The following is a 14,195-nucleotide window of genomic DNA, read 5'->3' as shown; positions in this document are numbered from 1 at the left end:
GTGTGTGTAGCACTCAGTCTCCAAGTTAGGATGCTCAAGCACCCCTGTGACTCTGGTTCCACACAGAGACATCCAAATGCAGCTGGGTGCAGAGGCGCATGCCTTTAATCCCAGTGTTTGAGAGGCAGAGGCAGGTGGAGCTCTGTGAATTTGAGGACAGCCTGGTCTACATAATGAGTTCTAGGACAGCCTGGGCTACATAGTGAAAACATCAAGCGCATCTATGGTGTTGAGATCCCCGTTCTCCCCTGCCTCTGGCCCTACGTAGCAGACATCTGCTCAGTCATGTGTAACAATGTGGACAATGGTCAGATGCCAGCTCTCCTGGGGCCGTCAGGAGTGCCTACCCCCAGCACACCACGGCGCCCAGGGCTAGGCATCCTGGTCATGACCAAGCTCTAGTTCCCTACTGGAGTATCTCAGGACTCACAGAGAGACACTCATGCATCTAAGTTAAGGGCCTGAGGAGGGACAGCTACCAACCTGGCACCAGGGACCTTTCAATAAGCCACAGAGTTTCCATGGCAACCCATCTTTATGAAAGCAACCCAAAGCACCAGGCCTCACCATGCCCGAGTGTCTGAGCTTTGCCTCTGCACATGTGTTTCCTGCCTCCTCCAGGGTCCCAAACTGTAACCCAGTACACCCTAGGCCCCCTCTGATTCCCCAGGTTTCCGGCTTTACAGCCCTTAGGTTATCTAAGGTCATAGCATTGTTTGCAGGTTCTGTGACTCCGATTAGGACATCCCTCTGGGGATAGAATTTTTAAAAAATTATTTTGATGAGTAAATGAAGGGACACGGGGGGGGGGGTGTGACTGAAGTCTCAAGGACTCTAGACAGGTGGCATAGACAAATGGGAAATTCCAAGTGGCAAGGGCCTGCGGTAGAACTGAGTGATGGGGGAGGGGCTCACACAGGGAGACTGGTGCAGGGGTAGAGATGTGCCGAAGCCACACAGGGCCTTGGGGGCCACAACAAGGCCCTAGGTTTTGCTTCAAGGGCACAGAATGCTGTTCACTCCTCAGTGCACATATTCTTCAACGTGTTCCTTTCCCCAAATAGTGAACTCCTTCCACGGTGGCCAAGTTTTCAGCACCAGGAGTATAGATACCCCCAAAACAAACATCCACCAGGGAGCACCCCCAAACACACAGAAGTGACTTTAATTTCAGGAAACAGAATGGCCTTGCATCTCCACAAAGATGAGGACCATCTGTACACTGAGTCCTGCTAGCCGGAACCCTCCAGCTCTTAGTCCTAACCAGCCCAATCCTCTCAGAATGGAGTGGCTGCGGGTGTAAGGCCACTGTGCTTCATGGGGTGGGATGGGGTGGGGGGCCACGTGGAGTCAGGAAGAGAAGGGAGGTGTCTCGGCCAGCGGGCGTGACATGCTCTGGATGGCCCACTGCAGGATGCCGTCGAAGGAGTGCTGGGAGAGAGACACAGAGGTTAGAGCAGTAGCCCCGGAAAGACTTTATTCAGTGCAGCCTGTCAGCCCTGGGCTTGGCCTTCTCTTCTTGGTGGCTTTCTTTGCTAGGTATTTTCTCTCTGCTAAGGAGTCAGACCTTCCAACAGAACAGTGAAGAGGGCACGTGGGCTCCCTGGGGTGGGAATGACCAAACGAGTTTGTGCCCCAATAGATAAAGCCCTATTTCAGTTTCTAAAAGGAACTTATTCTTACACACACATGGGCTCACAAACACACTCACACTACTGTAGCTGTCTTCAGATACACCAGAAGAGGGCATCAGATCTCATTACAGATGGTTCTGAGCCACCATGTGGTTGCTGGGATTTGAACTCAGGACCTCTGGAAGAGCAGTCAGTGCTCTAACCACTGAGCCACCTCTCCCACCCCTCAGGTTTTTAGATAGTGTTCTATAATGTACTCCAGATTAGTATCCACTTCGCAATCCTCCTACATCTGTTTCCCAGGTGCTGGGAATCAAAGACCTGGACCACCACATTTGGCCCTATCTGTCCATCTCAAGAAGCAGAAACCTGAATTTGGAAGGGTACGAGAGAGGTCCCCGAAAAACCGTACCAACTCTCCCTGAAAAGTCAAGGACTTAAACTCCCATGGCTCTGAGGCCCCGAGGACAGTAGGGCTCCCAGGTGTGAGGCTCCTGGTGTGAGAAGGCAACAGGCAGGAGGAGGCCAGCACCCTACATGGAAATAGTGATGTATACTCACTGTTCTGGGAAGAGCAGCTATAGGGCGGGGCAACACCAGTCTGCTGGGTGCTGCCTGACAGGGTGGGGTGGGGCGGCAAAGAACCGGAGAGCATGGCCCAGACTAGGTGACATATTACCTCATTCAGGAGGGACTCCAGGTCATCCCTATGCAGAACAGGGTCATGAGTAGCAGAATCGTCTCCTCCCTGGAACCAAAGCAGAGAGTCAACAGTCAACCCAACCTTGCTGCAGGCTGGAGACCAGAGGCAGGATTCCAGCCTGTGGGGGGGGGGGGGGCAGCATTCTGCACCCAACCAGAGTGGGCTGGGGACACAGGTAGAGTGGGGGGAACTGACCTGTCCTGTGGCCCCCCAAAGAGACACAGTGGCCAGGACCCAGATAGTGTCTCTCTCTGCTTCCACTGACCACATGAGCCGTACTTAGTTGGACCTGCCCTGGCCATAGTGACAGAGCCATCAGGGAGTGGCTGGCTCCAGTCAGACGTTCACGGTGAAGCCAGTGGAAGCTCCGCTGTTCAGTCCTTCATTCTAGAAGTGACTTTCACTTGTCCATCTTCCCTTTGTGTCTAGGACAGTGGTTCTCAATCTTCCTAATGCTTCCACCCTCTAATACAGCTCCTCAGGATGTGATGATTTCCCCCCCCCACCATAAAATCATTTTTGTTGCTACTTTGTAACTATAATCTCGATACTGTTACACATCACAAATACCAGATATTACAGATGGTCCTGTAAAAAGATCATTTGCTACCTAAGCTTGAGGACCCCAACTCAGCAAAGGTTGTCCCATGCTTCCCTGGGTCCTCCAGCAGAATCCTAGGATCAGTAGGTTCCAATGCAGCCTCCCAGATGTTCTCAATCATGTAAGGCCAACCTGCAGCTAGGGGCCCAGATTTATCAGGGGACAGCTGAAGTCTGGCACGGTGCTGCGAATACCCACTGTCACCCCACATAACACATCTACACACAATCTCTTCCTTCTACCCATAAACCCCAAGGACCGCTAGGAGCCCAAGCCTGGAGCCCATGTCTGTTGTCTTAGCAGTACTGTGGAGCGGCAATTGGCTGGAGGTGGATACTGCCCTTTCCTCCTTGGGCCTCAGATATCCAGACAAAGCTCAGTCCCTGCCCAGTTAGTAAAAATGGAGGTGACATAATGATCCATTTGAGGTAGAAGACTTGGGTAGGTGGCTCTCTGGTTAATCAAAAGCCAGAAGCTTCGTTTGGCTCTCATCCCCAACTGGAGTCCTTTCTCTTCTCTCTCTCTCTCTCTCTCTCTCTCTCTCTCTCTCTCTCTCTCTCTCTCTCTCTCTCTCTCCTTCTCCCTACCTAGACATTCTGATAGCTATTCTCCCATTTCAGCAGAATATCTGGCCCCTAGGTGTCTCCCAGTGGTCTTGTGAATTAAGCCAACTGCCCTTAGGTCCAGAGCTCTCTGAACAGAGCTCCAAGGCCCACAAACTCCTGGGAACCCAGTACCAACAGTGAGTTCACAGCTATTTGAAAGGCTTTCCTTTTTAAAATATGTTGGTTTTGTCTAGAAGTGGTTTTCACTGTGTAGCCCCAACTGATCTGAAAGTCACTATAGACCAGACTGGACTCTGACTTACAGAGGCCAGCCTACCTTTACTGGTGGGCACTGGGGTTAAAGTCTCGCCCTATCACATCCAGCCTTTCCCTTTTAGATAGATGCAACGAATCAAAGTACGTTGTCTATGTATTGAAAAACACATTGGGGATCTGGAATTAGTGACACACACCTTTGATCCCAGCACTTTTCTTAAAACAAACAAGGGCCAGAGAAATGGCTCTGACTGCTCTTCCAGAGGTCCTGAGTTCATTCCCAGCAACCACATGGTGGCTCACAACCATCTATAATGAGATCTGATGCCCTCTTCTGGTGCGTCTGAAAACAGCTTCAGTATACTTATAAATAAAATAAACTAATCTTAAAAGTTTTTTTTTTAAAAAAAAGGATTAATTTTTAAAAACAAACAAATAGTCTGGGAATAGAGTCACACGTCTTTAATTCCAGCACTTGGGAGGCAGAAGCAGGTGGATCTCCGAGTTTGAAGTCAGCCTGGTCTACATAGTAAGTTCAGCCAGAGATCTGTAGTGAGGTCGACCCTCCCTCGACAAAACAAAATAAACAAACCCCCAAAACAACAAAAAACACGCCCCCCCAAAATCTTCCAAACTCAAACAAACAAAAAGTAATGGGGCACACTGCTATTGGATATGGGTTTAAATTCTCTTCCACTCCCACAGTCCCACATCTGGACTGACCATACCCTGACTGACCTTGGCAAGCCCAGGTGCCGGTCGCGCAGAGGTGGGCACAGCCTCGCCTGGCATGCCTGGCGCAGGAGTCGGCTCTGCCGAGCAGGACTTGCAGCGGAGATTGGTCCTGTCGGGGTGGAATGGGGAAAGCTTGCTGGCTCGGCGAACCTTCGGGATGGGTGGGGTCGCTGGCTACTCTCCCACCCGTGCCTCCTCGCTCACCCCGGCCGGGCAGCGGCCGTCGGGAAGTGGCAGCGCCAGTGGAAAGCGGCGGCACAGTGTGCGCACCGCAGCACGTCGGTGCCGTCGCGACACACACCGCATCGCGCGCTTGGAGCTGGACCCTGAAGGAGCAACACGGGTGGCACTCAGCCTGACTCCTGCTCGCCCTAAACACACCCCACCAGCCCGGGTTAACTGGGAAACCTCACAGTTTCAAGTCATGTAAGTGGGACTGTAAGTTCTAAGGTTTTGATATCCCGACGGGGTAGGGGTGACCTTAAGAAATGTCAAAAAGCAGCCTTCCAATCCAGTCCATCCCACCAACTGTATGTAGGGCTACAGAAGAGCTTTGGAGGGAGGAAGGATTGTGGGAAGGGGTGACAGTGGGAGGGAGGCAGTGAGGGGGGATGTAAAGTGAATAAGTAAAAGAAGAAAATTAAATTGCATTTAAAAAGGGAGGGTGGAGGTATCCAAAAAAGAAAGGTAACCAACGGAAGTGGGCAGGGCCTGAGGGATTCTGAGTTTGTTGCCCGGCTTCATGCTGGGGGAGGATATATTACCAAGATAACCAAGCTAAGCCCGTCTGTCTGTCTGTCTGTCTGTCTGTCTGTCTGTCTTCCTTCCCTTCTTTCTATCTAATTCACTATTTGTGGTTGTGCACATGGAGACCAGAGGACAGCTCGCAGACTGAGTCCTCTGAGTCTTGGGAAGCCAGGTCAGGTCCGCCATCTTGTCAGCAAACCCTTCCACCTGCTGAACCATCTCTAAGGCCCAACTGGATTTGGGGAACATCAGAGTGTGACAAGGCTGAGATCTATACACAGGGCCCCCTTGGTGCTCTCCCCACGGCCCCCGTGCCTACTGTTAAAGGAACTTGGCAGAGCCCTCCCCTGACCTCAGAAATGCCTGTCTAATTCCTAGCCCCTGGGAATCTACCAGAGGTCCTGTTTTGGGCTTAAAACTGTCCTGTAAGCTCCCAGAAGATAGCACCCAGGCCTCAGGGGTCGCCTCACTCACCGGCTGCCCCTCAGACCCAGCATTCAGTAGCGGGCATAGTGTTGAAGGTTCTAGCACAGGGGCTGCAGAAGGTGGGGCCAGCAGGTTCACAAAGGTGACTGCAGCATCCGTGCTGGTTGGGAGCTCCCTGGGCAGGACCCTGGTTTTCTCTGAAGCTGACCTGAGTCCCAGGAGGATCTGGAATCCAAGAGTCATCTTTCAGGGGCCATAGGGCACTCAGTACCACCTATGAGTCAGGACTGGGCTGCTGTGGTGAGTCTGAGGTCAGAAAGGCCTGGTACAGACTTAAGAGATGGCTCAGTGGCTAAGAGCACTGGCTGTTCTTCCAAAGGACTTGGGTTCAAGTCCCAGCACCCCACATGACAGCTCACAACTGCCTGTAACTCCAGTTCTAGGGGATCTGACACCTGCATACAGACACACATGCAGGCAGAACACCTATACACATAAAATAAAAATAAAATTAAGAAAAGGCTGGCTGTGACTGGCTCCAGGGCTCTCAGCAAATGCTTCTAATTCTTGTCTTAGAACTGGTGGCAATGGCCTCAGGGCCAGCCAGAGCAAACTGGGTTTCTAACAGAAACCAAGGCTATCAGCAGTGGTGAGGCAGGAGAAACAGAGCCATCTTGGGAAGCTGTCCTTAATCCCTTGGCCCCGTAGCCCCACAGGGAATTCACCAGAAAGGCCACTCGGGACTGAACAGAGCATGGTGCTACAGCCCGGACACGCAGGACTCACAGAAGAATCCAGGAGAAAGGACTGTAGAGAGACAGAAGGATGGGGGTGGGGGGTGACCCATGAGCATACCGGGGTCTCTGCGGATGGCTCCAGGGGCCTGGACTCTTCAGGTTGGGACAGGCTCTGCTGGACTCTGTCCTGGAGGCAGCAGGAACATCTCCATGGGCCACTATGCAGGAGGCCACTAGTCAGATGCCAGATGAAGCAGAGACCACAGGCCCCACCCCCCACCACCAAGAACTGTATGGACCCTCGTGTCACCATGTCACTCACAGATGGGAAATCAAACCCAGGAATAAGAGTTACATACCAAAAGAGAAGTTCAGTAGGGTGTGGGCAATTTACCCCTAGAGGGTGACTCTGGACAGAGAGTTGGGGTCCCTAGAGTGTTTCTCTGCTAATTCTTTTTTTTTTTTTCTCTTTACCTTCTTTTAAAAAGATTTATTTACTTATTGTATGGATGTGAGTACACTGTCTCTTCAAATATACCAGAAGAAGGCATTGGAACCCATTGCAGATGGTTGTGAGCCACCATGTGGTTCCCAGGACCTCTGGAAGCAGTCAGTGCTCTTACCAACTGAGCCACCTCTCCAGTCCCTTCTCTGCCAATTCTTAGGAATACCCTATGCCCAGTACTGCTCAACGCCTATCCCTGCTTGCCATGGGCCTGGCCTAACTGTGGGCTCCCCCAGCTACACTGTTTCCATCCTCAATACACCCAAGGTCTTGTAGGGATGGGACAGTAGGGGAGGGGAGATAAGAGCAGGAGGGGAAGGACCCTGGTGGAAGAGAGTCAGAGAGACCTGGGTCAGAGCCCAGGCTCGTCCCCACAGACTGCTGCACACCTCCCCTCAGAACAGAAGGCTGTGCAGTCAGTGATAGGGGCAACAGCACATCTTTGTGGGAGTGATATTTGGGGGAAGGGGTGCCTTGGGAAAAGGCCTGTGCCCAAATATGGTCATCTTTGCTTCGGGACATCATGTTATAGCTGCCTTTAGTTCTGTTGGCCCCCAGTGGGCCTTGAGGCAGGGAACGGAGAAAGATTTCAATACGGAGAGAGAATCCTACCACATCCATAGTTAGGGCCCTGTTCATTCTACAGCTCTTCCCGAAGGGCCCTTAGTGTCCTCTGTGGAGGCTGCTAGGCTTCTTCAAGGTCAACGGATAAGGACGGTGGTGGATCAGGGTGGCCAGGACATAAGTAGCCCGCAGGGATGGGGAGGTCTGCTCACCTGGGGATCTCCTGCAGAGGTGGTGACAGGCAAGCCAGGTGGAAGGCCCGGGGACAGCCGTCACAGCAGATGAGCTCACCTCCATCATGGCACATGGCACACTCATCCTCGTTCTTCTGACAAGAGGGGCCCAGAATGGAACACAGTGCCCGCCTGAGAGACCCGCTTGGGACCCGCTCGGGACAATGCTAGCCACTAGGGACTGACTCCCAGGTTCCCTCTGGGCTCTCTCTCTGGCCCCTGCCTGACCTCTGCAGTACTAAGTCTCACACAGACCCAGGGGTTGTCCCTCTCAGGAAGGGGTGCTGGGTGCCAGGCAGTCACCAGTGGGAAAATTCTGCCAAGTTGACCATGACTCGATAGCTTCCGGGCTCAGCACAATATGGGGGACACCCTTCATTAGCAGGATTTCTCCTTCTTTGATCTTGTCTGGGAAATTCTAAGCCCTCACGCCCGCCCCACATAGGCTACCTGAGGAATGTCACGTAACCTCAACTAGACTCCAGGAACAATTTCCTTTCTCCTGATAAAGCTTCTATTCGCCCAGCACCCAAGATTCCAGAAATGCTTCCCCTTGCTAATGAGGCATTTCAGGGACCCTAAGCCCCCAGCCGATGAGCTTTGCCCATCCTGGATGTTCTTGCCTTCAGACCCCCAAAAATGTTACAAGCCTTGAATCACTCTAAATAAAGTTGGTCTGCCTCCTGATAACTGGTTCCGGTACAACCACAACCATACCAGTGATGCGGGAGAGAAGAGGACAGCGTGATGTTCTCAGAGAATCCTTACTCTCAGGCTTTATCCCCATCTCCACCACACTCCCAGCAAAGATGCGTTTTGTAGTCATGACAGAACGTGTGATCATTTTTTTCGTGTTTTTTTAAAACTTATTTTATGTATGTGAGTACACTGTAGCTGTCTTCAGACACACCAGGATAGAGCATCAGATCCCATTAGGGATGGTTATGAGCTACCATGTGGTTGCTGGGATTTGAACTCAGGACCTCTGGAAGAGCAGTCAGTGCTCTTAACCACTGAGCCATCTCTCCAGCTCCTTTTTTTCTCCTATGTTCGGTTTGTTTTCAAGACAGGGTTTCTCTGCATATCCTCGGCCATCCTAGAACTCTGTAGACCAGGTTAGCCTCGAATTCACAGAGATCTACCTACCTCTGCCTCCCAAGGGCTGGGATGAAAGGCATGTACCACCCAGCTGAATGTGTGATTTTTAAAAGCAGCTCACCTGCAGGGACTAATCTGAGATCTCTCAGTATGCATCATTGGAAAGAAAACTTCTAAGAAAGAGCAGAGGGAGAGGAAGTGGAGGGAAGGGAAGGAAGAGGAAGGGAGGTGCCTTCCATGGGTACCATGACAGGTTGCTGAATACCCAGGACAAGGGACAGAGGTCCTGGTGTCCCCCCCACGCCCCATCTTGGGACTTACCTGGTGAATCTGGGGCTCGCTGGGGAGGGATGGAAGGGGAGGAACCCCACATTGCTGGCCCACTTTCTGCTCCTCTTTACCCTATGAGAGACACAGGGTCACAGTGAGGTAGCCAGGGCCAGGGGAGATCCATGTGGCCACCAGTAATACCAAGTACCTCTGGGAAGCAATTCTCAATGCCCAGAACTCCTGGCTATTGTGTGGGGGAGGGAAGGCTACCCAAGGAAGGCCCAGCTCCCCCAAAATGAACACGCTGGGAAAGGCTTACAGGTATGGTGATCTGGACTACCTTGGCTCGGACCACTGGCTTTAGGTTGCTACCACCTCGGGCCTTGTTCTTCAGATTGCCACTGGGGTCTTCGAACTTGCTGGGTGTGTAAAACTCCCCTCCAACCTGGATGCACTTCTTGGATCCTCCTGGGAGTGAGACAGATTGACTGAGCTCACACTGGGGGTCAGGCAGAAGTTGTAATCTATAGCCTACCAGCAGCCACCACCAAGTCTGAGGCCTGGGGCTGGGTACAGTTAGGGGATTCTTTGCTGGGGACTGTACTAAGATAAACAGTGACCTCACAAGCTCAGAAGAGGACCTTACTGGAAACAGGGTCTTTGGAGATATAGTTAGTTAAGATGATGCCATAACTGGGCATGGTAGCACAGACCTTTAATCCTAGCACTTGGGAGGCAGAGGCAGGCAGATCTCTTGGAGTTCAAAGCCAGCCTGGTCTACTACAGAGTGAGTTCCAGGACAGCCAGGGCTATACAGAGAAACTGTCTCAAAAACAAACGAAAAGACCAAGCAACCAACCAAACCAAATTACCAACAACAAAAAGATGTCCTACTAGTTCTTGAATCCAAAGCTCTTACAAAGAAGGGTGAGATCAGAGAGGCACAGCCAGCCTGGAGAGAGGCTGTTCCCAGAAGGAAGCATTCTAACAGTATGTCATGCTAGAGGCAACAGAAGGGACCCTCCACAGCCTGTGCAGGGACATGCCCCTACCCACACCTGGACTTTGGAATCTGTTGTTATAAGCCCGGGGCTTGCCAGACAAGATTCTTGGGGCTGCTCTGACCAGGCCATTTTGGCTGTATATAGTCTCCAAGTCCGGTGCCCGGGATGGAGAAGATGCTATACAGCGGATTCTGCAATGATGAGTGTGCCCGCCCCCAGCTCTGGCTTGCTCAGATGATTCGGGCGGCTGTATAAGGTGACCCTGTAAGCCTATGTACTTAGTAGGCAGTTGTGGGAAGAGCCTGAACAAAGAGTGAGGGTACTGGACAGGACACAGATGCCTAAGGCAGGCAGTAGGATGTAATGGCCTTCTTGGGTGGGCACTATGGTTTCTTGAGAGAACTGGAGCACATGGGGAAACTTAGGGTGTCTCCTGCAACTAGCGGCATCCACTGATGTGGAGGATGGAGGAGGTGGGCATTCCATGGCTGAATGCGGCCATGAACCACTGGCCTGACCAAAGATGCCCCATGTAGGGGGCCATTAGCATCAGCACTGTGCTCCAAAGCCAGCAGACCTGCATATGGCACGCTGGCTGCCTTGCCAGAGCCATAGTTGCTGCCAAACCACTTCCTTCCATTTTGAAGGCCTGGGTCTCCCCCACAGCCTGCTTCCATGAATTTACCTGACTCAAACACCTGCTGGATAAGGATCCCTTCCACGGCCCCTCGGGTTCCTGGGACATCCCCGGAAGACACGGTCACAGCTCTCTGGACGGAAGCTGCCATGGTCTGAATTCCTGGAGAGGGTCAGACACAAGTAGGCACACGTGTGAGCGCGGGTCTGTGGGGACCTCAGTGTTGGTAGCGTAGCGCCCTGGTGGTAACCGATTGACAAGAATCTCATGGTAGCATGGGACCCGCATGGGGCACAGGGTTCCTAGGCCATCTGAGGGTGAGGACCAGGAAGCACAGGTGGATGTTGGATGGTGGGTGGGTGTGGTCAAGTTGGGCCCAGCTGAGGAGCAGGCACAGTTTCCTTGTGGCTATGTTTCTGGGCTGTCTGGAAGGTTGGGAGCACCAGAATGGGCAGAGGTCTGGGAGGAGACACCCAGGGCAGTGTGGGTGGGGTGACTGACAAGCCGGTTGAACCCAAGGATCCTCTAGCTTTCTCTGACTTTGCCATCCAGCTGCGGCCAATGGGATCAGATCTCCTCCGATCTCCACTCTTGTCCTTCCACTCACCGTTTCCCAGCGGGAGGCGCTGTGACTCCAAGTTGCCCTCTGGCTTCTTAGGGGGCTTAGTCTTTGGGTGGGAGCCTGTGAAGGGGAGGTAGAGGCAGCCTGGGCTTATGTTTCTGGGCTGGGGTGGTGTTGATGGGTCCAGGGTGTAAAGTGAGGTTGAGGAGAGAAGACCTGGTAAAGGTCAGATCGAGGGTTCCATGACTCCCTGAGGGTTCTTAGGCTTGGGCTGGGCTGTTTTCTTCTTCAACGGAAAGGAAATTAAAACCACCTGCCTGCCTCACCTAGGAACTCAGCCCTTCAGGACAGTGAGACGCGGAGAGGCTGTGGGCGTCTTCCAATGCTCAGGTCTGGGTGCCCAGAGGTGACTCTGGCAGGCTAGCCCTGGGATGGTGTCCGTGAGACAGAAGCTCCCGAGGGCCGGTCGGGGAGGGCCCAGCAACCCTGGCTAGCTGCTCTCGAGTACCTACCTGGGCTAGAGATGCTCTTTGAGGCCAGAGTTGCTGGTGGGGTGGCTCGAGGCTCTTCCAGAGCTCTTCTCTTGGTGGGGGGTCTGGGTGGCAGTACGGAGGCTTTGGGAACAGCGAGGGGCTTCCTCCCTTTCCGGGGCTGGCTAAGGTCTACATCTGCAGTTCAGGGGTAGGAACAAATGGTCCTGTCTTAAAGCCTTTTATCTTCAGGATGAGCTCTAAAACAGGGCACACTTGAGGAAGGGAGAGAGCAAACCTCGACCCTTTGCCTCTTAGGATCTGCCCAAATTCTAGTGGTTTCCTTAAAACACGTCCCGACTTCTACCCATTGTCCCCGGGGTACCCATTGGCTGAGCATCAGCGCCAGCATCAGCACAGGGCCCACCTTTTGGGAAGCTGTCCAAGATGGCATGCAGGCGGCTGTACCGCTCCAGATTGTAGTCCTTAAAGAGAATCCTCCAGAAATCCAGGATGGTCCCACTGTCCCGGGTCAGGAGCCAGGACAGCAGGGCGTGGAAGGCCTGGGGGCAGCCTTCCTTCTCCTTCAGCCGGAGTGTCTCCTGCAGTGACAGCATCAGGCTACCTGTGCACACCGTTCCTCCACCCGCTGCTTGCCTCTTTGGGGGAGAAGACAGACCTGCCTCTTCCTGCCAATCCCTGGGCCCTGGGGAGTCGGGGTGAAGAGGGTGCGCGGCTAGGGAACTCACCTGGAACTTGATCTGGAAGGGTTTCCTGAGGAGGCCGTGGGGTCACTGGTAGTGGGAGGTATGGGTATAGTATGGGTGTTGGCAGAGGTTGGGAGGGTTCGCCTAGGCTGTGGGTAGAAGGGTGGGAAGACTGAGAGGCGCCGGGGGCGGGGCAGGAGCCCACCTGGAACTTGTCCTCGGGGACCACGTCGTGGTCGGCAAGAGCATGCAGCAGCGGAAAGGCGCTGTCTATGGCCACTGCGATCTCGGTGCGGTGCAGCCTCAGCAGGCGGCGCAGCATCCCATCTCCACCAGCCATCCTCCCGACAGGGGCCGCGCCCCCTGCTGGCGGGCTCGAGCTTTCGTTCCCTTCTCCCTTGGGTGTCTTGGTGCTATCCGGTGAGGCACCTGTGAGCGTTCGCACTTACTCCCCAGCCGCGGAAAGGCGACGTTTGCCTTGCTCAGCGACTCTGTTATACTTTCAACCAGGAAAGAGCTGGAGCCAATCAGGGCCCAGCTTCCGAAGGCTAGACTAGAGACTCCCCTACCGCTGGGTTCAGGAGGCTCTGGTACTCCTTCCCTGTGCGATCCAGGGCAGCTAGCTGCCTGGGCTCCGGGTAGACAAAGCAGGAAGGTTGCCCATCTAGTCTCCCTACAGAGAATCTGTTTATGGCTTAAGACTCAGAACTAGCTGGGAAGATGGCTCTGTGGACAAACTGCCTGCCGGGTAAACCTGAGCCCTACCAGTGCTGGGGAGGCAGAGACAGGAGCCGCTGTAGGGCTCACTGACTTGACAACTAGCTGAATAGATAAGCTCAAGGTTCAGGGATAGAAGTTGCCTCAAAAAATTAGGTGGGAAGCTGGGCATGGTGGCGCAAGCCTTTAGTGCCAGCACCAGGGAGACAGAGGTAGGCTAATCCCTATGAGTTTGAGGCCAGCTTGGTCTAAAAAAGTGAGTTCCAGGACAGCCAGGGCTACACAGAGAGAAACCCTACACAGAGAAACAGAATAAGTTTTTTAAAAAGTTAGACGAGGAACAGTTGAAGAAAACACCCTATATTCACCTCTGGCTCCATATATACAGGCATATACAAACGAGTGAGCATGTGCGCGCGCGCACACACACACACACACACACACACACACACACCCCACAATGAACTTAAAGAGGGGGGCTAGAGAGATGGCTCAGCAGTAAGAGCACTTGTTGCTCTTGCAGAGGACCCGGGTTTGTTTCTCAGATACCCACACAATGGCTCACAACTGCTTGTAACTCCAGTTCCAGAGGATCTGACGTCCTCTTTGGCATCTAATCGCACTGCATGAACATGGTGACCCGATATACACGCAAGCCATTCACTCATACACATAAAAGAAGATAATAAAATAAAGTAAAATAACTGGGGGAGTAGTCGAAAATAGTGCTGGCCACACCCTGGCTGTCCGGATGTGCTGGCTCCTCTGAGCTATGATAGGAAACCTCTGCAACTGGCTGGACAGTGGCCCCGGCTGGGAACCCCCATCTGTTCTAGGATGAGGGATAAAGGAGCACACTGAACTAGGGGTGTGTCAGATAGTGTACAACAGGAAGGAAGGGGCAAGAAGGCAGTGGCCCCCACCACCTGAATACATCTCACTGCTACTTCATAATTGAAATCTTGCCACTGTTATACATTGTAATATAAATATGAAAGGGCTGTTCCACCCTCAGGGGGGTCGG

General features: G+C 53.0%; 1 protein-coding gene across 8 annotated transcripts; it reads right to left on the bottom strand.

Annotated features, from left to right (window-relative positions):
* Positions 1–1,350: 1,350 nt before the first annotated feature.
* On the bottom strand, positions 1,351–12,794 carry AIRE (autoimmune regulator; the record flags this gene model as incomplete). 8 transcript variants are annotated; one of them, XM_080938298.1, is made up of 14 exons in its annotated part: positions 1,351–1,431; positions 2,314–2,382; positions 4,498–4,603; positions 4,699–4,820; positions 5,716–5,892; positions 6,523–6,622; positions 7,686–7,801; positions 9,126–9,206; positions 9,394–9,542; positions 10,764–10,877; positions 11,323–11,397; positions 11,790–11,945; positions 12,175–12,349; positions 12,660–12,794. In XM_080938298.1, 14 exons carry the CDS (start codon positions 12,792–12,794, stop codon positions 1,351–1,353), a joined length of 1,656 nt encoding a protein of 551 aa, XP_080794424.1. The 8 variants fall into 8 exon arrangements, with proteins under 8 accessions (XP_080794424.1, XP_080794425.1, XP_080794426.1 ...); XM_080938299.1 differs by having other exon boundaries at positions 7,686–7,798; XM_080938300.1 differs by having other exon boundaries at positions 9,406–9,542.
* Positions 12,795–14,195: the final 1,401 nt, after the last annotated feature.

Source organism: Micromys minutus, assembly GCF_963924665.1.
Source record: "Micromys minutus genome assembly, chromosome: 25".
Classification (NCBI taxonomy): Eukaryota; Metazoa; Chordata; class Mammalia; order Rodentia; family Muridae; genus Micromys; species Micromys minutus.
This window is presented reverse-complemented; position numbering and strand designations above follow the sequence as displayed.